At 67.6% G+C, this 21249-nt stretch overlaps 2 protein-coding genes and 2 long non-coding RNA genes across 5 annotated transcripts; 1 reads left to right on the top strand and 3 right to left on the bottom strand.

The window, feature by feature from the left end:
* Nucleotides 1-3822: 3822 nt before the first annotated feature.
* On the bottom strand, nt 3823-5920 carry LOC144291025 (uncharacterized). Its single transcript, XR_013358465.1, has 3 exons — nt 5554-5920; nt 4507-5480; nt 3823-3989 (listed from the first exon to the last, which is right to left on the bottom strand). It is a non-coding gene; the product is annotated as an uncharacterized LOC144291025 (long non-coding RNA).
* Nucleotides 5921-6038: 118 nt separating this feature from the next.
* On the top strand, nt 6039-11690 carry FSTL3 (follistatin like 3). Of its 2 annotated transcripts, none has more exons than XM_077860791.1 (5): nt 6039-6203; nt 7476-7661; nt 9372-9587; nt 10215-10442; nt 10530-11690. In XM_077860791.1, the coding sequence occupies exons 1-5, from the start codon at nt 6101-6103 to the stop codon at nt 10589-10591; spliced, it is 795 nt and encodes a 264-aa protein (XP_077716917.1). In that variant the 5' UTR covers nt 6039-6100; the 3' UTR covers nt 10592-11690. The 2 variants fall into 2 exon arrangements, with proteins under 2 accessions (XP_077716917.1, XP_077716918.1); XM_077860792.1 differs by lacking the exon at nt 6039-6203 and adding an exon at nt 7026-7205.
* Nucleotides 7460-9648, bottom strand: LOC144291026 (uncharacterized). The gene is made up of 2 exons (XR_013358466.1): nt 8045-9648; nt 7460-7942 (listed from the first exon to the last, which is right to left on the bottom strand). It is a non-coding gene; the product is annotated as an uncharacterized LOC144291026 (long non-coding RNA).
* Nucleotides 11691-12424: 734 nt separating the features above from the next.
* On the bottom strand, nt 12425-16394 carry PRSS57 (serine protease 57). The gene is made up of 6 exons (XM_077860865.1): nt 16002-16394; nt 15437-15710; nt 15030-15183; nt 14596-14740; nt 13191-13454; nt 12425-12771 (listed from the first exon to the last, which is right to left on the bottom strand). The coding sequence occupies exons 1-6, from the start codon at nt 16392-16394 to the stop codon at nt 12547-12549; spliced, it is 1455 nt and encodes a 484-aa protein (XP_077716991.1). The 3' UTR covers nt 12425-12546.
* Nucleotides 16395-21249: the final 4855 nt, after the last annotated feature.

The raw sequence follows: 21249 nt of genomic DNA, 5'->3' as shown, positions 1-21249 counted from the left end.
TTCTCTCTCCCTGCTTGTCTAACCCTTTGTGAGGGAGTCCCAGCCCATACAGCACCCCGCGGCCCAGCACCCTCTTTCCTTCTGCAGCCGCCCCCGGCTCCGGGCTGTCGGCAGCATCACAGAGGCCAGTGCTCAGCACAGAGCCGGTGCCCGCGGGTTCCCGGGCACATGAATAATCAGCGGGCCCCTGCTGGGTGACGGCTCCAGGCCGGGACCCGGGAACGCAGGGGAACACGGAGCCAGGGTTTTGCGTGTCATAAGACCACGAGCTCAGTGTGTGCCAGGCCTGAAGTTTAATCTTCCTGCAAGCGCCACGACCGGGACCCCGTTTTAGAGCCGGGGAGACGGAGGGTGCAAACAAGGTGGTGCAGCAGGGCCAGGACTCCCGGTATCTCCCTGGAAAGGTTTTGGCAGTGGATTATGGAGGCAGGGGGGCGCCTGAGCCCTAGAGATCCCCCGCCCCGCCCCCCGCAGGGCCATGCCTCCCCCCCAGACTTCCCACAACGCGTGTCCTTGCCTCTTGACCCTACAGGACAAGGCCAGCCAGCTCCCATCTGCAGCACGGGGCTCCCCCAGCCTCCGGCGGCCGCGACCCTGGTTTCCCAACTCTCTCTGGTCACCAGGCCTCCGTGTCCCCAGCCGACAGCATCCTTTCCTTCCGCTGCCACCGCGCTGAGTCAGGAGCCTCGTGGGCAGAGGGGAAGTTGTCCTGACAGTCTGTACCCGTCTGAGTTCCCCCGGGGCAGGTGACTCTTGCTCTTGCTAGGTTTCCCCTCCTGTCATCCAGGGACACCGTGGTGGCTTCATCCTTGGCGTGGGGGGTCTCAGGAGGTCAAGCGCCTAGAGGGGCAGGGGCCCTTCCTCTCCTCAGCCTCCGCTGGGTTCAGCCTTTTTCTGTGGCTTTGCCATGTGCTTCGATCTCAATTTGGGGCGCGTGACCACATTCAAAGCTCACTTGCTTTTCCAGGTGAGTGGCCCATGTGGCAGGTAGGACAGTCACATAGAAATTATGGCGGGAAAAAAAAAAAAAAAGAAAAGAAATTATGGCGGGAACTGCACTTATGTCAGCGAGCCCGTAGCCTTAGGTGGCCTGTCGGGGCCCAGGTCTTCACCGGGCGACATTCCTATGGAGCAACTGTCTGCTTGTGCACTTGTGCACTTTTTCTTTCATTTTTTAAAAATTTAAAAAAATAAAGCATTTGGAGTACGTAAAAAAAAAAAAAAAAAATTAAAAAAAAATTTTTTTTTAATTTTTTTAAATTTTTTTATTTATTTATGATAAGCACACAGTGAGAGAGAGAGTCAGAGACACAGGCAGAGGGAGAAGCAGGCTCCATGCACCGGGAGCCCGACGTGGGATTCGATCCCGGGTCTCCGGGATCGCGCCCTGGGCCAAAGGCAGGTGCCAAACCGCTGCGCCACCCAGGGATCCCTTCTTTCATTTTTTTAACCTTTAATTTGTATATTTTGAGTTATGTCTTTTTTTCCCTTTTTATTAACATTTGTTGATGTTTTTTATTTGTGCGTCTTCATTCCATGCCTCCGCACCCAGGGGCCTCCGCAGAGGCGGGCTACTGGTTTACCCAAACCACGGCCCTCCACCCCGTGGGCCTCTACCACGTGCTCGGCGCCGCGGCGCGGCTCGGCTCCCGCACCCGGGACACTCCCGGGACACCGCTGGCCGGGACCTGGCCGCACCGGCTCGGGGAGGGCGCGACCTCCTCGCCCCATCACAGTCGGGTCCCCGGAGCGCCCGCGGAGTCCGGGCGGGCGCGGCCCGGCGGTGGGTGGGGGGCGGGCGTGGTGCGCGGAGCCCGGAGCCCGGAGCCTGCGGACCTTGCTGCGTGGACCCGACACCCCGGGCTTGGCGTCTCCGCACCCCGAGCGGTGCACTTGCACTTGTTTTTTTTTTTTTGCATTTGGTTGTTACAGCAGCAAACCACTGCCGCATACCTCCGGCTCCCGGGTCACGCGCACACTCGGCCAGCCCCGCCCAGGCCCCGCCCCGGCCCCGCCCCGGCCCCGCCCCGGCAGGCTCTCCCCCCCACACCATTGGCCAGAGCTGGGTCACATGGCTGCGGCTAAGCCAATGGCTAGCAAGAGGCGGGGTCGACATTCCGTCATCCGGCTTGGCCTATCAGCATTCGCCTCTGGGCTGGGGGTGCAAGTAATGCTACCTGCTTTCTGCACGAAATCAGCTCCCTTTGCAGGGAAGGGGGTGGGCGGGGACCCCTGGGGGTGGAGCAGTGGCGGCGGGAAGGGGCTCGGATTGAGCAGGAAGGGCCTAGAAGCCAGGCTTCAGGGCCTGGACTGTGTCTGGGGCTGCTGGGAGCTGGGGCTGGTGTGAGAGGGGAGGGCAACGCCCAGCTGTGATCTGGAGTCTTCGGTGGCGGCCCTGGGTTCGGCGTCACGTGCCCGGTTCGAGGACCCAGAGCCCCGAAGGCTTCGGGACCCAGTGCAAGCGCTGCAGGCAGTGGGCTGGTGTGGAGGCTTCCCGCTGGAGGAGCGTGGCGGGGGGGGCGGGGGTGATCCTGAGCGCCCTGGGGTTGTATCCTGGAGGCACAGGTTGGCACCTCAGGCCGTTTCACTCCCAGAGCTCCTGCAGGTCCTAAAGGCTCCACTTGAGTAAAATGGCCACAGGCTTACTGAAAGCTGGCTTTGTGCAGTGCAAGCAACAAACTCAGCTTCAATGGACTTCATCTTATGGGGTGGAGGAGTTCAGGCACAGCAGGATCCAGGACTTCCAATCACCGTACAGGGAGTTTCTGCCGCCGCTCTCGGCTCCAAGGCCTGCTGGACTGGCTTCTCCCCGGCCATGGGTACGAGCCACCGGCAGCTCTAGGCTCACATCCCTCCAGCTCTGGCAGGAAGGGAGTCTCTTTCCCAGAAAAAAACCCTCAGGGTCTGCTGTTCGCCAGATGATCCTAATTGGTTGAGCCTGGGCTGGTGCCCGCTCCTGGGATCATTTGGGCTGGGAGCACGGGAGGTGATTTCCCAAAGGAAAATCTGGTGCGGCGACCGGAAGGAGGGGGATGCCAGCCACAATCCGGGGGCTGGCCCTCACTGTCCAACCCAGAACGGGAGGGCCCGCCCCGCCGCTCAGCCCACGGGGGCTGGAATCCTGCCTCTCTGGTGCTGATGCCAGTCCCAACACTGTGGGGCTTTGTGGCTGCCGGAAAGTCACTTCCTTCCTCACCCTCCGTAAAATGGGTGCCCGTCTCACGGCATCGTGGCGAGGGGCAAGGAAGACTCGTGATGCACCTCCCCGGGCCAGACGCCTATCTGCTGGTGAGTAAGACTCGCTGTACGCGTGCCCTGCCGCGCATCGGGCGCCGGCTCTGGCATCCCGGCTGGGATCTGCAGTACTGGGACCTCTGCCCATTTTGTGGATGAGAAAACGGGGCAGGGAGAGGTCGCGCGTGGCCTCGCCCAGGTGGTACATCCTGCAGCGGGCTTCCACCGGCGGGCTCCCTCTCTCTCCAGGCCTCAGGGTCACCTCCTTGGAGGCCCCCCAAGCTTCCTGCTCCCAGGGCCTCGTACTGCCGCCCACCTTCACGCTTGTGTTCACTCCAGCCCACGGGGCCCGCGTCACTGTGGCACCAAACCCAACTTGCAGGGTCTGCCTAGCACTCTTGTGACAGATTGCCCCAAACTCAGTGGCTTAAAACAACACAGATTGGGGATGCCCGGGGGGGGGGGGGGGGGCCTCAGCGGCTTAGCGCCACCTTCAGCCCAGGGCGTCCCACATCGGGCTCCCTGCGAGGAGCCTGCTTCTCCCTGTGTCCCTGCCTCTCTCGTGAATAAATAAATAACATCTTTTTTTTTTTTCAATAAAATCTTTAATACAAAAAAACAACAGATTGTTCTTCTCTAGTCCTAGAGATCAGAAGTCCAACATGGGTCTCTGAACTAAATGTATCGGTGCAGTTGCCTTCCTTTTGGTGTCTCGGGGGTCGGGGAGGGGGGTCTATTCCTTGCTTTTCCAGCTTCTATTTAAAAAATTTTTTTGGAAGATTTTATTTCTTTATTTGAGAGAGAGAAAATAAGTGTACGCGTTGGGGGGAAAAGCAGAGAGAGAGAGGATCCCAAGCCCCCTCCCTGCGGAGCCCAACCCGGGACTGGATCCCAGGTCCTTGGGTTCATGACCTGAGCCCAAGTCAGCTGCTTCACCCGCTGACCCCCCCCCCGGCGCCCCAGCAAGTGCCCTCCGTCATGCCCGTCACCCACCACCTCCCTCCACCAACTACTCCCCGAGTTAAGAGTCTGTTGGGGCGCCGGCGGGCTCAGTCAGAAGAGCACGCGACTCCTGGTCTCGGGTTGGAGTTCAAGCCCCACGTTGGGCACGGAGCCTTCTTAAAAAAAGTCTTTTATGGTTTGCATCCCTCTCTCTTTTTTCCCTTCCCCTATGTCCGTCTGTTTTGTTTCTTAAATTCCACAGACGAGTGACGCCCTATGGCATTTGTCTTTCTCTGACTTAAGCTTTTCCAGCCTCTGGAGGTTACTCACATTCTCTGGCTCGAGGCCCCTTCCTCTACCTTCACACCCGGCGACGGCAGGTCACGGACATCTCCCGGGTCGCGGAGGGAAACGCTCTCTGCGCAGCGCTCCTCTGATTCCACCTGCGTCGTCCGGGGCCACCTGCCCATCCAAACCTTCCAGGTGGGCTCTCTCTTACCTGCGGCCCAAACATCCTACCGCTTCTGTTCCCACACCCCCTGCCCCACCATTGCTCGGTCCAATGTGACATTTAAATGTCACGGTGAATGTCCGAGCTCCTTCCCTGAGAAGTCGGCCTCGACCTCCCCCCTCTGCCCTGGGTATGGCATCCTCCATCAGGACGCTGATTGGTCCCCATGAGGGACTGCTTTCTGGGGGGTCTGGAGGAGTGAAGCCTGGGGCCCTGGGGAGTCATGGTGAATGTCTGAGCTGGGGAGGAGCAAGGTGGGAAGTAGGCTGCAGGGGGTGAGGCTGAGGCCAGTCCAGGGTGGAGAGGGGGGCATGGAAAGAGGGCTCCCCAGAGAGGGCCAGTGCCTTGCTCTAGGTCGCCCAGCACATGGCCTCTGGGTGGGGGGGGTGTGTGACGTGCCAGGCTGGGGGCAGAGGCTGCTGGCAACCATCCTCAGTTTCGAACCCACGCCCGGCTGACAATAACCCTTTGGTTTGCAGAGCCCAGGCTGGGGCGGCGGGGCCGCGGCAGGGTCAGGTCTCGGCCAAGGTCACAACGTCCAGCTCTTGCACACCCTCGCTGAGAACTTGGGTCCCATCCCTGCCTCATTCCCTAGCAGCGAGGATCCCCTCCACAGTCAGAGGCCAAGGACAGGCCAAGACAGCTGGGCGTCCTCCCCCGGGGCCACCAGGCAGGAACCTGGGGGTCAGGCCGAGCGGCTGAGACGGAGGAGGGCGCTTGGCATCTTCTGGGGGCGGCTCTCCTGCATTAGGTCTGTGGGGTCTGTGGCCGCGAGGAGCTCTGGCTTCCACACCTGTGGGGGGCAGGGGGAGGAATACGGGGAATACGGAGGGGGGTGACCTGGGACCATCGTTGCCCCGCCATACCTCGTTGCTCCCAATATTTTTTATTTTCCGGAAAGCATCAGCCGTTCCTTGAAGTGACACGTTCCTTTGTCCACCTGTGTGTGTGGTTTCTGCGGCTGCCGGGTACTGCCAGCCTGCGCCAGCCCCTGGTGGCTCCCTGGACCCCCGAGGGCAGCACGTGCACAGGGCCCCGCTGTGGCCTCCGGGACGCGGGTCTCCCGGGGGCGCGGGTGCCCGACGTCACCGTCCTGCAGGCGCAAAGCCCGGGCGTCCGGGGCGGGTGGGGGGGGGTCACCGCGGTCCCCGCCCCCGGGGGTGTGGGCGTCCGGGTCCCGGGGAGCCTCCCCGCGGCCCAGGCCCCGCCGCAGCTGCCCTCGGGGCGCCCGGGCCGCGCCTGCACACACCGGGCGCCACCCGCCCCGCGCCCCGCCCCGGCCCGGCCCCGCCCCGCCCGCGGCCAGCGGGACTTTATAGGGAGCGCCCGCCGCCGCGCTGGGAAGTCGGTGCCGCCGCGCCCTGCCCGCCGCCCGCGCGTCCCGCCGGGGCCGCCGCCGTCTCTGCGTCCGCCATGCGTCCCGGGGCGCCGGGCCCGCTGTGGCCGCTGCCCTGGGGGGCCCTGGCTTGGGCCGTGGGCTTCGTGGGCTCCGTGGGCTCGGGGGACCCCGCGCCCGGTGAGTGGGGCGGCCGGAAGGGGCGGGCGGGGTGGGCCACCCACGTGGGCTGCCCGGAATGCGCGCGCGGCGCTGTCGGGGGCGCGGGGGCGCGGGGGCGCGGCGGGCGGCCGGGGCTCCCCTCCCCCAGCCCGAGGAGGGTCACCCGCGGGTCAGCAGGCAGATGTGGCTCTTTCACAACTGTCCGGAGTAGGAGGCACAACGCCGCTGCATGCATTGAGCGCTGACTGTCTACCTCCTCCCCCTTGAAAGCGCGGAACGGCCCAGCGACGGGTGTGCGCTCTCATCACGCCCATTTAACAGATGGGGAAACCGAGGCACAGGGTCACACAGCTTGTGAGTGGCAAAGTCAGGATTCGGGCTTGCAGCACGTGAGCCCTGAAGCCCTCAAGCCGCAGACAGGCAGGGCGGGGTGGCTGGACCCGGGACCCCCACCCGAGGTCTCAGATCCTCCCCCGGTTTGCTGAGGCACCGGGGCTGTGGGAATCCCACGCCTCCCACTTGTCGGGGGACGCCAGGCGACGCATCTGTCCCCCACTCCCTCCCGCCTCAGTTTCTCGGTGTGTAAGAGGAGTGCCAAGGTGCTGAGTTCCGAGCTGGTGCCGGGAACCAGGGAGCCCTCTGGCAGGGGGGCCACGGCCACTCCGGCCCCCGTGTAAGGGTGAAGGAACCGAGGGCCATCTGCCTCCCCGCCCCACCCGCAGCCCCACCCCAGCCCCGCTCGAGGGGGAGAGCCGAGCCCCCTCCCCGAAGGCCGTGTCCCCAGGGAGATGGTGAGCTCATGCAAGGGGAATGTTCCCAAGTTGGAGTGAGTAAGAGGCGGGCCAGGCAAGGGGGGGCTGCCAGGCGAGGGGGGCTCTGCGTGCCCTCGGGCGCTGTCTAGACAGAGGGCAGAGGCGGAGAGGCGCCCCGGGGCCCGCTGACCCTGACACGTCCAGCTCTGGGTGTTTGACTGGTCGGGCAGGATGCCAGGCCTGGGCCTGGGGGCCTGGAAGCAGGAAGGTGGGGAGCGCTTCCCACCACGAGTGGGGGTTGTGGCTCAGAGAGGCGGAATCCCAGAAGGGTCGCCAGGACCTGGGCTGACCTGGGACGCGAGCACCCGCGCAGGTCACCCGCGCAGATCTCGGGAGCACATCATCCCTGCTGTCATGACGGAGCACCAACTGTATACACCCCAAGGGCGGGGAGCGGGGTGGAAGGTCAGGGCCTGGGAGCCGGGAGTGCCACACGGGGGCACCTCTAGTGCCTAGTAACTGTCCTCCGCGTCCACAGGTGGCGTGTGCTGGCTCCAGCAGGGCCGAGAGGCCACCTGCAGCCTGGTGCTCAAGACTGACGTGAGCCAAGCGGAGTGTTGCGCCTCCAGCAACATCGACACCGCCTGGTCCAACTTCACTCACCCGGGGAACAAGATCAGCCTTCTGGGCTTCCTGGGCCTCGTCCACTGCCTCCCCTGCAAAGGTGAGCCCGTGGGCGTCAGCAGCAGGCCGGGGGCCCCATGGGACAAGTGAGAAGGCTCTCCCCCCTCGGGGGTAGGCAGAGGAGGTCGAGGCTGCCGGGAGGAGCGTCTGTGCAGCGCATCCGGGGTCAGAGAGGGGCTGGGGACTGCAGGAGCCCGGGCCTCAGCCTCCCTCAGCTGAGGAGTCAGGAAGATGCTGAGGACCCCCCGGCCTGGTTTCCAGCCTCCAGGCCCCTGCTCACGCCGAGGGCTCTGCCTGGGTGACTTCCCACCTGCGCCCCACCTGGGAGGAGGACACGCGACTCACACCTACCTCCTGGAGGGGGGGGTTCCCAACTGGCCGCTTGGGCTTGTGACCCCACAGTCAGCGTTCCCGAACACTTACTGTGCCCACAACTCCACAGATTTCAGGGACCCGTGGGGGGACCACACACGCATGTTTAGCGAGCATGTGCCTCTGGACCCTGCTCTCAGCTGCCTCCTTCAGACTAGGAGCTCTTTGAGGGCAGAGTGAACGAAGTAATAAGCCAAGACGTATTCTCTGCCCTGGAGAAGGGGACGGGGACCCTCCCAGGCCCCTCAGGTCACGGCCGAAGCTGCAGGGGCCCAGAGGTGGTGTGAGGGCATGGCTTGAAGGAGGTGGGCATTAGGGTGCTGGGTACCAGCTGGAGAAAGTATGGGATCCGGCCCTGGTGGGTGGGGCCGGGGCAGGGAGGAGGCTGCAGCTGAGGGCCCAGCTGGCCACTGGGATGTGATTAATCCCTGATTGGCCTGGCTGGGTGGTCTTGGACTCACTGCTGTGTGCCCTGGCTCCCTCCACCCCCCACCCGCCCCCCCACCCCCGGGGTTCTGGGAGGACAGACTTCACAGAATGCCTGGGCCGGGCAAGACGAGGTCCAGGTCACCCCCCATCTGGCCTTGGGAAAGGCAACTCAGTTCTCCCACTTCCGCTCCGCCTGTGAAGCCACCCAGGGGTAGCGTTTCCAGATGTGTGTGGGCAGCAGCGTGGGAGGTGCCCAGGTGCAGCCCACGTGCCCTGGCAGGGGTGACCTGGGGGCATCCGCACAGGCGCATTACGCTCGTGCTCCCCCAGTCAGCCTCACTTTACACACAGGGAAACTGAGGCTGAACTCAAGAGCTGGGTCGGGCCTCCAGGTCCACAGCAACAGAAGGGAGGGGGGCGTCCATCTGGGGCCTGGAGTTTTCATCCTCCGCTCACAGCTGTGACGGGGCCTCGGTTTCTCCTTTTGGTAAAATGCTGACCGTGGCATCACCTGGGGGGTGGCTGTGAGATGGGCGGCCCATTAGTGGGTCCGGGGGCCCGGGGTGGGGGGGGCGGCGGAGACCCCACGGGGAGGCTTGCCCTGGCCAGACCTGTTAACCTGCCCGAGAAAGTAGGCAGGGGGGAGCCCCCTCCCCAGGAAGTGAGCGCCAAGCGCGTCCTGGGGTTGGGCGGGTTGGTGACCCCGACCCCGGGCCCGCGCAGGGACCGCTGGTGCAGCCCCCTCCCCTCCCCGCCGCCTCCCCATAACCGGGCGTCAATCCGGGAACAGACGCCGGCGAGCGGGACCGGACGCTGGAGCTCGTCCCCGCGCCCCCGGATTCCAGGCGGAGACCCCGCCCCCGCCCCCGCCCCCGCGGGAACCGTGCGCCCGACCCGGGGGCGCCGCGGGCTCCGCGGACCCGCCCCGACGCGCGCCCTGTGTCCGCAGATTCGTGCGAGGGCGTGGAGTGCGGCCCCGGCAAGGCGTGCCGCATGCAGGGGGGCCGCCCGCGCTGCGAGTGCGCGCCCGACTGCGCGGGGCTCCCGGCGCGCCTGCAGGTCTGCGGCTCGGACGGCGCCACCTACCGCGACGAGTGCGAGCTGCGCGCCGCGCGCTGCCGCGGCCACCCGGACCTGCGCGTCATGTACCCGGGCCGCTGCCGCAGTACGTGGGGCGGGGGGCGGAGACCGCGCGGCGGGGTCCGGGCGAGGAAGAGCGGGGTGGGGCTGCGGGGAGGCAGGGCCGGGGCTCACGTGGGGCGGGAGGCAAGGGTGCGTGACCCGGGGCGGGCGCGGCGCGGAAGGGGCGTGGCTACCTGCGGGGCGGGGCCTGCGGGGGGGACCCCCGCGGGGTGGAGCCTACGGGGGGCGGGGCCTGAGGGCTGGGGGCGGGGCCTAAGGGAGAACCCGCGGGGGGGACCTGAGGGGCGGGAGGCGGGGCCTGCGGGGGGGACCGCGGGGCGGGGCCTGGGGCGGGGCCTGTGGGCCGGGGGCGGGGCCTAAGGGAGAACCCGCGGGGGGGGACCTGAGGGGCGGGGGGCGGGAGTCGGGGCCTGCGGGGGGGGACCGCGGGGCGGGGCCTGAGGGGCGGGGCCTGAGGGGCGGGGGCGGGGCCTAAGGGAAAACCCGCGGGGCGAACCTAAGGGGCGGGGCCTGCGAGGGCGGGGCCTGCAGGGGGAACCCGGGGGCGGGGCCTGCGGGGGTTGGGGCCTGCGAGGGCGGGGCCTGCAGGGGGAACCCGGGGGGCGGGGCCTGCGCCGGCCCCTGACCGGCTCCCGCGCCCCGCTCGCAGAGTCGTGCACCCACGTCCTGTGCCCGCGGCCGCAGTCGTGCGTGGTGGACCAGACCGGCAGCGCCCACTGCGTGGTGTGTCGCGCGGCGCCCTGTCCCGCGCCCTCCAGCCCCGGCCAGGAGCTCTGCGGCAACAACAACGTCACCTACATGTCCTCGTGCCACCTCCGCCAGGCCACCTGCTTCCTGGGCCGCTCCATCGGAGTGCGCCACCCGGGCAGCTGTGCAGGTGCGGCGCGGAGCGGGGAGCAGCGGGGTCCGGCGTCCCGCCCCTCCGCGCGCCCCCATGTCTCCTCTGCTCCCTTCCACTCTGCAGGCGCCCCTGAGCCGTCGGATGCAGAGGATGCAGAGTCGGAGGAGGAGGAGAACTTCGTGTGAGCCTGTGGGGCCGGCTTGGGCCTGGCGTTCAAGGCCTCCCCGTTTTATTTATTGCCGCAGCCGAGTCTAATTTATGTCCCACAGACGCTCCCCAGAGCCTGGACCGGGACCAGCCAGGGGGGGTCCGGGAGCCCCCAGACAATATCCTGGAAGGATTGGGGGAAGGAGGCCTGCGGGTGTGGCTGGGGGTGGGGTGCTGCCCAGGAGGACCCCCTGCATCTGCCCTGGGGGGTAACTTAGTTATCATCACCGCGGAGAGGGTGGGGGTCCCCCGGCCAGCAGTGGCTGAAGCAGCCCTGCAGCCCTCTAGGCCGCAGATGGGGCGAGGAGGGGTCCGCAGCCCCGTGTATGAGCCTCAGAACCCACCCAGGCCCCAGTCGACAAGGACTCCCCCGTGGCCTCAGTGTCCCAGGTGCGCCCAGCGTGTCCTTGGGGCCGGTTGAGGGGAGGGACACTCTCCGTGTCCCCTGACACGGCGTCCAGCCAGCATCAGCCTGGAGCAGGGCATTATGTCCAGTGGTGCCCCAAGCAGTTAGGGCGGGACCCTGCGGGGCCACCAGCCCCTGCCCACCCCCTGGCTCATGCAGGGTGTATGCGCCCACCACCCCCCTGCCTCCTGGAGCCGTGTGTCCAGGCGCCAGCCCTCCTGCTTGCTGCCCGACCACAGGTGAGGTCCAGACCAGAACCCTCAGTCCCACAAGACTCGCCATGGCCGAGCCCCTAAGCTCAGCCCCCGCCTGGACCCTCCTCACCCACCTGCCAGCTCAGGAGGCTTGACACCAGGCGGGTGATGGCCCTGGGCCTCGTGTGGGGTGTTGGCAGGTGTCACCTCCCCATGTCTGCACGCACACCGAAGGCCCAGGCCACGCGTGGGGGCCCCACGGGCAGGAGCCCGGCTGCCCGAGTCCGGGTGAGCCGCGCAGGGGCCAGTGGTGCTCATCTTATCCTCGCCCCTCAGAAGTGCCTTACCTGTGACTTCCCGAAAAGTGCCCTTGAGTAATTAATGGGCTCCCCGGAGCCCCCGACAAGGCCCCCTCCCCACCCTGGGGTCCTGCCTCACCAAAGAAATAAAGACTCCACTCTGGAGTGTCCGAGCCTGGGTTTGCCTCTCTCTCTCTGGGACTCTGCTCCCCTCCTGGGGGGCTGCGGTGAGCGGAGGGAGACCCCCTCCGGCTCTGGGCCTCGGTGTCCACCTCTGGGCAGCGGGCAGCAGCCGGGGAGACGGCTGAGGAAGGTGATGTGTGGAGCGGGGTGGGGGTTGGGAGAGGAAGCCTTTCTAGGGCAGGAGATGGAAGAGGGAGTTGGGATAGCTTAGGGCCCCTCCAGGGCTTCCCCCAGTTTAGGCTGCAGACACGGAGGACTGGCCCGGAGGGTTGAGGGTGTGATAACAGAAATGATACAATTAGTAATAATAAGGCAACGATCAGCAGCTGGCACTCACCCCCCCCCCGCACTTGCTGCTTGCCGGGCAGTTTGTTCCAAGCACTTTTTGGGGTCGAGAAGGGACTTCGCGTGGAGCCAGGCCACCCTGGGACCCCGTCCCGCCTTGGCCTCCCCATCTGTACGTGGTTGTGATGAGCTGGAGGCTGGAGGAGTGGCGTGCCCAGGGGGCCCTGACCGCAGGCTGGGGGTCGGGGTGGGTAGGCCCAGAAGGGTCAGTGTGGGGACGGAGGTGAGGGGGCCTGGGGCCTGAAGCCAACGGGCCAGATGACGAACCTGAGCAAGTGGCTCCTGGTCATGCAGGGAGGCAGCGGCCAAGCAGACCCTCAGCCACGCTGAGTGGAAAGAGCAGCTCAAAGGGCCGTGGACGGACCCCGGAGGTGAACCGTCGTGTCTGGTTATTCAGTTAATGTTTTATTTGGTCGTTTTGGCCCTTTGTGTTTGGAAGCCGAGCCCTCTCCTACCGCAGCCCCCGCCCCGTACACGCCGGGCCTCCCCGGGGCTCCTTGGCCATCTCACTTCTGTAGCCAGGCCCGCTGTGGGTCAGGGAGCTCCCGCAGGGACCCCGGGGCCTGGGGAGGGGGGCCGCTGGGCCCTCGAACCACATCCCATATCCAGCTCACGAAGGCAGACACCTGCGTGTACACATCGGGGGTCCTGGGGTCGCCGCACCAGAGTCCGGAGAAGGACACGAGGCCGTGGGCCCGGTTCCTGCACACCAGGGGCCCCCCGGAGTCTGCCTGGGGGTCGGGGGGGGAAGGCAAGGTCACGGCCGCACGTCTGGGCCTCGTTCCCGGAAGGTGCCCGTATGGCCAGGACCCTCCCCGCCGCAAAACCCTTCAGGGGCCGCGAGCCTGTGGCTCCCACCCTCCGGTCTGCCCTCCTTGCCCTTGCTTGTGAGCCCAGGGCCTTCCGGGTTGTTCTGGAAGTTGAACCGAGACGGCTCTGGTCTCGGGCTTTTCCACGTCCTGGGACCTGTTACGGCCCCCACTCAGCGCTTCCGGTGTGCACGCACACGTCTGCGGGGCTGTGTGCGCCGAGGGGGCCTCACCTGGTCACGGGGGAGCTGGGCTGCGTTCCCAGGCCCCAGCCCGGCCCCGGCCCTCCCTGGCCGCGGTCTCCTCGTAGCCCCGCAGGCCGGGCCGAGGCGGCGTCTTACCGAGCAGAAGCCGCGGCGCCGGCGGTCCCCGCTGCGCGTGCAGAGCATGGCCGGGCTGAGCTGGCCCCTCCAGGAGCCGTTGCAGGCGTCCAGGCCCAGCACGCGGACCTCAGCCTCCATCAGCCCTGGCGGCAGGTCCTCGAAGTCAGATACGGAGCCCCAGCCGGCCACCCGGCACCGCGCCCCCACCTTGAGGGGCCTGGCGTCCCTGCGAGGCAGCGGCAGCAGCCCCACGGCCGGACCCAGGGTGGCAGAGCCGTTCAGCTGCAGGGAGAGCGCCGGTTCAGGGCTTGCCCCCAGCCGCCCCCGGGCTTCCTGCCTCGGTTTACCCATCACGACACCCGGGCCTTTCTTGGCCTTGTGTTCCCTGCCCGCTCAGCCTCGCCCTTGCCTGTGAGCCCTCCGGGGCTCCCCACTGTCCTGGGTCAATGCATCCGGGCTCACGGCCAGAGTGAATTTACCGTCATTCCCCGGTGCCCCCGCCCTCCCGCTGGAACCCCTTTCCCATCCAGCCCTGAGGTCTCGGCTTAGATGTCACCTCCCCCGGGGAGCCCTCCTAGACTCCTCCCGCGGCGCAACAGGAGCCTCCTCTGGGCTCTAGTGTGCCCCCGTCAGGGCCCGTCGACCCAGCAGGGACGGGCGGCTCTAAGGGCACCCTCCAGGGCTGTTTGTTCGTGTCTGTGCCCCCAGTGCCCAGCACACAGCGGGCGCTCCATCAGTGCTCATGGGATGTGCAACTTGGGCCCTGGTGTTGGTTCTCAGGCTCCCCCCGGCCTCGGTTTCCCCGGCTGCATCAGCGGATGGGAGGGCCAGAACTTCCCGGTTTTCCAGCAGAATCTGCAGGCCGGCCTGGGCACTTGCTGCCCCCTTTTCATTTCGCAGAGAGAACGCGACACCCTCGCCGCCCCGTGCGCAGGGGCCTGTTCCCACCACATTGGGGTTCCATTCCCTGTTTTCTCCGCATTTGGAGAGCAGGTCTGAGGTGTTTTCTCCTCAAAACGGAGGTCCCAGGGGGCCCGGGCCTGAGCGGGAGTGTGGAGGCGGCCTCCACCAGGAGGGATGCACCCTGTGTGGGCAGGAGGACGCCCGGCTTACGGGGGGAGCTGCTTCCTGCCCGGAGCTCCCGTGTTCTGAACCCCGGGTCTGCATGTGCGCGGGGGTGGCAGTCCCTGTCCTCCCGGAGGAGGCAGCACGCAGTCGTCAGTGGTGCTGGACATTGGACAGGTGGACGGAGGGACGGGCGGTGTCTGCGGGGAGCTGCCCTGGAGGGGGGCGGGGGTGCGAGCCTGCGGGGCTGCGGGGAGAGCGTGGGGGGCACGGAGGGCAGAGGTCAGAGCTGACCTGACTTGGGAGCTCGCAGGGTCCCTGCAGCTGTTCCTAAAACACACGCCCGCCCCCGGCTCACCTGCAGCAGACAGATGTCATTGGCGTGGGTTGCCGGCTGGTAGTCCGGGTGCCTGATGACGGCCGAGATGCCGAACACCTGCTGCGTCGGCTCCCAGGTGCGCAGGACGTGAGCCCCCAGCACCACCAGGCCCATGCGGGGGTCCCTGCAAGGGGAGGGGCTTGAGAGCGAGCCCGGGCCTCCATCTCCGCCTGCGGCCTATGGCCCGACGTTCACGTTAACGGAGGTTCTGGGCACGACGTGATGCGTAGGTTGGTCCTGCCTCACGCCTCAGGGACAAGGTGGCCGCCAACGCGTCCCCTGCTCTCGCCCGCAGCTACTCTGCGGCATCCTCAGGGTGGACGTGGGCCCTCGTCGCTGCCCGCGCGCTTGTCTTGCCCCCCCAACCGCCCCGGCGGAGGAGGCGGCGGCGGCGCGGCCCCGGGTGCACCCACCTGTCGCTGAAGCAGTGGGCGGCCGAGACCACCCAGCGGGCCCGCAGCAGGAAGCCCCCACACTGGTGCTGGCCGCCAAACTTCACGGACACCATGTAGGGCCGGGAGTGGGGCGTCACCTCGTGGCCCCCGATGATCCGGGCGCCCCAGGAGCCTGCAGGCGGGCGGGAGCGCATCAGGATCGGGCAGGAAAAAGGCACTGGGAGGGGTCGGCTGGAGCCCTTGGGGTGGGGGCGGGGGCGGGGGGCGCGGGCAGAGAGCGGCTGGAGCCAGGGGCCCAGAGGGGGTCCCCGAGTGCGGGAGAAGGGTCTGGACCCCTGGAGCCTGGCCCCGTCCCCAGTCCCCACGACGAGAGGGGCAGAGAGTGACCCAGAGGGCCGAGCGGCCGCACAGGTCGGGGGTCTCACCCGGGGGCCCCGTGGACAGCGCGAGGGCCAGAGGCACGGTGAGCAGCAGGCGGCCCAGGGCCCCTGCCCCGGGCCCCATGGCGGTGGCAGGCGGGCGGCTCCCTCCACAGCTCAGCAGGACAGGCCCCCCCCAACGGCCAGGAAGGGGGAAACTGGCTGTGGCCTGTGGCCGGAGGTCGGCCAGGCCCCACGGCAACGCCCAGTTCTGCACCGCGGCTTCGGGGAAGTCGGGGAAGTGGGGTGACTGCTGCCGCGGGGCTGTCCGTGGTCCTCCCTGCACCCGGGGCCAGGAAGCAGGGAGGTGAGGGGAGGAGCGGCTCAAGGGGCCCGCCTGGGGCCACCTGCCGGCCCTGTGCCTCGGTTTACCCACCCTCTGCCCACGGCGCAGGTGCGGGGAGCTTCCCGCAGTGCCCAGGCGGCCCTGGGGGGGCAGGCGCTGGCTCTCCACCCGAACCGGGTCTGTCCCACGTCAAGCCGCCCTGGCACGGACCTCGGGGCTGTCAGGACCCAGGGTGGGCCTGTGCCCCGGAAGCCCTCTGCTTGCTGCTGCCTTTGCTGCATTTACCGAGTGCCTGCTGTATACAGCTTCTGGCAGGAGCCGGAGGGGAGAGCGTGACGGGGACAAAGGCCCCCACGCCGTGGTGCTCATGTTCCGATGGGCCGGGGGGTGCGGGGTTAGATCTGGCGATTCGGGGTCACAGTAACCACAGTCCTGGTGACCGGAGCACATGGATTCGGGGCCGCCGGGCAGAGGCTTCCATGGGCACGGGGGCGGGGCACGAGCGGCAGGGCCTGGGGGCGCCTCTGGGACACAGGGGTCCCCTTGCAGAGGCTCTGCTGAGCCCGGAGTCCTCGCCGCGTGCACGCCAGGTGGACAGGCTTCCCGCGCAGCGTGGAGGACGCAGCAGGAGAGGGCGTCTGGGGGTTGGGTGGGGAAGTGGGGCCTGGCGCCGGCCATGGTTGTTCCCACCTGGAGCCCGGGGCTGCCCTGGTGCCCGTGGAGGGGCCCAGCACGTCCCTCGCCACGACACCTCGCCAGGGGCGCAGCGGGCGGCCGGGCCTGGAGACTGGATGAGTGTGGGCCCCCCGGGGGTGCTGGGGGTCCTCACGGCCTCTGGTGTCACGCACATACAACGGCGGTCACCGGATGTGGCGAGCCTGGGCGAGGGGACCTGGAGAGGACGCAGGGTCACCCCCCCCACCGGGCCTCGACCAGGTCCCCTCTGCTGCGGGAGGGCACGCGTCCCAGCTCCGGGGACCAGGACAGGGACGCCTCTGGGGCCGAGTGGAACCCACGACAGTCCCGCACGCTGACTAGACGGCTGCGTGTCATCACCCCATTTTACAGCCGAGGCCTAGAGCCTCCAAAGCAGCAGCAGGGGGTGTAACCGGCTGGCCCCGGGGGGAGTGGCCCGGCAGGCATGCCCGCTCCCGACTTTGGCCCCGTGAGGCCCACCGAGCAGCGAATGTCCTTCCAAGCTGCTGTGGCTGCAGGGACACGTCAGAGCAGTGGGCGGGCCAGAGGCTGGGGACCCTCGGGAAGGGACCACGGGGTGGGTGTGGCCGTTATCTGCGCGACAGCCGACACTGTGGCCACCCGGGCCCAGCCGCAGGTGGCGGCGGATGTTTCCTGGGGCCGTGTGGGGCTCCGTCCACCCCCAGGCCTCGCCTACCCCCCGTGGGGCTGCTGGGGCCCCCTCCTGGTCGGCACTTTCTTCCCCGAGACCCCCAGAGAAACTGATGCACGGTGGCGGCGGGGGCCGGCTCTGGGCTCAGGCAGGGTCCCGCAGCGAGGGACTGATGGGGCCCTGAGGTGGCCGTGGCCGCAGGCCGGTCCCCACAGCCGCCCATTTCCTCCCCGTCGGGGCGGGAGATTGTGAAATCAATAACTGTCCTGCCTCGGCTCCAACCGCCCGGCTCGCGAGGCCCCGAGGAGCGGGCCGGGGACCAGCCCTTCATTCCCCGAACTGAGGCCCCTGACTTGTGTGGCTGCACAGCAGAGGGTGCGAGCCCCCGGACTCTGGGCTTCAGTCCGTGCAGGGTCCCCTGCGGAGGATCCGGGTGGCTCTCCCACTCCAGCAGCCGCGGCCGCAGTGGCGGCGGCCGTGATGGCAACAACGATGGCAATGGCTCCTTGGACGGGACGCTTGCTCTTGTTATTGATTTGTCGGAGCTCTTTATACATTGAGGAGATGAACTCAGGGTCAGCTGAGTTTCTTTTCCTGAGCAACCGTCAGGGGCAGAGGCCATGGCCTCTACGGAAGTGCGTTTGGATGCTGACGACGCCGTGCAGACGGGACCCAGCCGGCTGGTCCCGGGTCCCTAACCTGCGGAGGCTGGGGCTCCCGGGGGTCGTGGCTCCGCCTCCTGCCCCGTGCAGCACCCCCCCCCCCCCAGCCGGGCCTGTCGGTTTGGGGTGCTCTGGAGCCCGCGGCATCTGGCTCACCCCTTCCCGGCTCCTTTAGGGAGCTCGTGGCACCAAGAGTTCCTGAGGGGCTGCCCGGTGGGTGCAGAGGCCAGCGGTGGGCGGGGGCTCCAGGCGCGGCTCAGCAGCGGCCACCCCATCATCACCGTCGGCTCTCGTTCGTTCCCTGACCCTGACACGCTTCACCGCGGGGTCCGTCCCGACAAGTGGAGACACTGAGGCACAGCGGAGTGCGGTGACCTCCCTGGGGCGGTGCACGTCCATCACTCACCCCGAGGGGTATGCAGTCGGAGCTCAGTAGGTGCACAGCGGAGGGGCAGGAGAGGGTCAAGCAGCGAGGGCCGCTGCACGTGTGCGGAAAGCCCCTGAGCGTCCCACGGGATGCAGACAGGCCTGGAGCCCTGCACCCCGCTGCCCCTGCCCACGCCTGCGCTCAGAGCCTCACCCCCCCCCCCCCGCCCCTCGCCCCGAGGGAGGAGAGAGGAGGGAGGAGGGAGGGGGGCCGGGGTGGGGAGGTGCTCCCGCCGCTGGCATCGCCCGCCGCTTCCTTTAACCCACACGCTCCGGTTCTCTCGCTGAATTTGATGAGCAGTCCAGGAGCTCGGCCCGTTTCCTGAGGCCACCATGGGCGACCCAAGCAGGAGACGCAGGCCCCTGGGTCCCCTGCAGCCCTCGAGCGCCCCTCTGCCCGGCCCGTGGGGAGTGTGGGGCTGCCAAGCGCTCGCTGCCTCTCCCGGACGTGCTCCTGGCCCCACACCCGAAGGCCAGGCAGAGAGCGAGGAAGGGATGTGGGAGGTGGGCGCCTCGCACGTGGGCAACACTGAGGGAGGTAAACTGAGGCCTCTGCCCACTGTGCCCGATGTGCAGGCATCAGGGGGAGCAGCTTGACTACTACTCCCCAGAGCCACCCCCACACCTGGGGAACAGGTGACCTGGGGCGTCTCTGAGATGTCAGAGGGGGGAGAGGGCACCCCTTGACGAGTCCCCGTGTGCTCACCTGCAAAGGGCACTAGCGCCAGGCTTCCCACGGGGGCTGTCAAGGTGATCGGTGGGAGATAGGAACCGCCCATCCCCTGGGTGTTTGCTGAGCACCTGCTGACTGCCCACCCCCGGGTGTTTGCTGAGCACCCGCTGACTGCTCATCCCCTGAGGTTTCCTGAGCACCTGGTGGGTGCTGGCACTTTCCTGGGTGCTGGGGCCTTGGCAGCAGGGGAGACAGACAAGTCCCTGCCCTGCTGGACCACCTAGATGACACCGTCTGCCAGAAGCACTAAGGGGTAAGAGTGGCCACAGAAGGACAGGGAAGGGGGTCGGGCTTTAAAATAGGGGACCCGGGAGACCAAGCAACAGAGGGCAAGTGGGGAAGGTGCTCCTGGAGGCCGGCCCTGCGGTGGGGAGAAGTGTCCACAGGTGTCCGCAGGTGCGGAGGGGGCGGTGCAGGGAGGCCTAGGCTTGCAGGGCAGGCTGGGCCCGGGCTGGGCTGCAGGCCCTGGGGAGCCACCGCTGCGCGGGACCTGACCTGACGGGTCAGAGTGGGGCGGAGCTCTCTGCTGGGACTGTGGGCTCGGAGGAAGGGGGGCTGGGGTGCACACCGGGCCTGAGCCAGGTCAGAGGTGAGGGTGGCTCTGACTCAGGAACCGGGGACGAGGGGGCTTTGGGGGGTGAGAGTCCCCTGAAGTCCAAGGGCCCCAGAGGAGGGGGGCAGGAGTTCAGGGCAGGGCAGGGGTGCTGGGCAGGGTCCTGCGGGTGGCCACGCCTGGGGGGAGGGGGGCCAAGGAAGTGGGGGGGAGGATGTCGTCATGGAAACTGCAGGCGCTGGGGGCGGCCGAGGGCACAGTGACCCTGCCCACACCGGGATGGGGGCTGCGGCTGGGGTGCAGAGAGGGGCAGTGGGGATGGGCCCGGCTTCAGAGCCAAGGTCAGCGCCCGCCCACCCGCACCGCCGCCTCCTGTGGCACCACCTCCAGGCTGCTCTCCCCTCGCTGGCAGCAGCTGCCTGTACCCCTGACACTGGGCCTTGGGGACTCTGAGAGGACTTTGCTCTTGACCTGAGGGCGGTGGGTGCCCTGGGAAGTTTAGGGCGGAGCAGGGAAGAGCCTGGTGGGGGCCGTGGCTCTGGCAGCCCCTCCCCGTCCATACCCTCCTCTCCCTCCGGTTCCTGTACAGGACGCAGCAGCCGTGCCTCAAGCCTCGCGTCATCTACTGGCAGCCCCAGACCGAGAATGCCCCGTCCCCCGCACCCAACAGGCCAGGTGCCCGGCGGGTGCTCCAGGAGCCCGGGGCTTAGGGACGAGGAGGGGGAGGGGCGGCGGGAAGCCACTCGGGTGCATGTGTGCCGCACACCTCGTGGGGTCGCATCTGGCCCAGCACGTGTCTTGGGAGCGAAGTTTGGTCGCGCACAGCCACGCGGGTGCACGCGGGTGCTGCCTCTGGCTGCGTGTGTGCCGCGACGGCCCAGCCGAGTCCTTGCACAACTGTCCGGCCCGCAGTGCTGAAGACGTTTACTCTCCGGCCTCTACAGAAGTGCCAACCCCTGAGCTAGCGTGTGTGGGCACCGTTCCAAGCCGGGTGCACATTCACTCCTTTAACCCTCCAGCCACGCAGGAGGTGCGGGCCGCGGGGCGCAGGGGGGTTAAGGCGCAGCCCCGGGTCACCGGAGCGGCCCGCGCGGCCCTCAGCCCAGCGCCCGACACTTCTCAGGGCCTCACTGCTTTCGCGCTAGAGGAGCTCAGGCGGACGCCCTCCCGGCTCAGAGCTCATTCGGGGTATTTCCCTCCGCGTGCAGACCCACGTGCGGAGTGGAGGGAAGAGTACCCCCCACTCCAGGCCCCACGTGTGTTCAGGGCCGGGGGCTGCTGTGGTCATCAGAACCCGGGCGGTCGGGGCTGTGGTCTGCATGTTGGTGGGGGCAGGTCCTGCCCCGCTTGCGGCCTGTGGGTCCACCTGGTGACACTGGCAGCACGCAGGACTCTAGACAAAATGTAAGGAGGCAACAGCGGGCATCTAGCGGCCTTGGGCGGCTGACCGTGCGGGCTCCCGCCTCGTCTTGCTGGGCCTCCCAGGCTGGGCCTCACGCTGAACCCCAATGTGGTGGTGTCCAGCTGCCCGCCCAGCGTCACCCTTGTCATCCCTCCAACCCCAGGGGGCAGCGGGACCCCAGCACCCCTCATCCCACCTCCCTGGTGGCAATCCTGCTGGCTCCCCTTGCACGATCCGCCCAGAATCCACCTGCCTCTCAGCGGGGTCCAGCCTCCACCCTGTCCCGGGGCTGGGGGGTCCCTTCTCAGCCTCCGGGCCTCCCCGCTTCGGTGTCCTGGCCGCCGAAGGGGCCTTCCGAAGTGGTCCCTCTCCTGCAAACTGTGCCCCCGGGGCGAAGCGTGCCCTCTCG

The sequence above is a fragment of the Canis aureus genome, chromosome 19 (genome assembly GCF_053574225.1).
Source record: "Canis aureus isolate CA01 chromosome 19, VMU_Caureus_v.1.0, whole genome shotgun sequence".
Classification (NCBI taxonomy): Eukaryota; Metazoa; Chordata; class Mammalia; order Carnivora; family Canidae; genus Canis; species Canis aureus.
The sequence above is the reverse complement of the archived record's forward strand: the minus strand, read 5'-3'. Positions and strand labels throughout refer to the sequence as shown.

Bases quoted from the DNA above. Each gene is read 5' to 3' on its own strand.
- PRSS57 (XM_077860865.1), bottom strand. From the start codon at position 16,394: ATGGCCGGCGCCAGGCCCCACTTCCCCACCCAACCCCCAGACGCCCTC. The intron at 15,711-16,001 runs GTAAATGCAGCA...CCCCGGGTGCAG, and splicing joins CTGTATACAGCAGGCACTCG to GGAGGACCACGGACAGCCCC. The intron at 12,772-13,190 runs GTAAGACGCCGC...CCCGACCCCCAG, and splicing joins GGCGCCGCGGCTTCTGCTCG to GCAGACTCCGGGGGGCCCCT.
- FSTL3 (XM_077860791.1), top strand. From the start codon at position 6,101: ATGCGTCCCGGGGCGCCGGGCCCGCTGTGGCCGCTGCCCTGGGGGGCC. The intron at 7,662-9,371 runs GTGAGCCCGTGG...CTGTGTCCGCAG, and splicing joins CCACTGCCTCCCCTGCAAAG to ATTCGTGCGAGGGCGTGGAG. The intron at 10,443-10,529 runs GTGCGGCGCGGA...TCCACTCTGCAG, and splicing joins CCACCCGGGCAGCTGTGCAG to GCGCCCCTGAGCCGTCGGAT.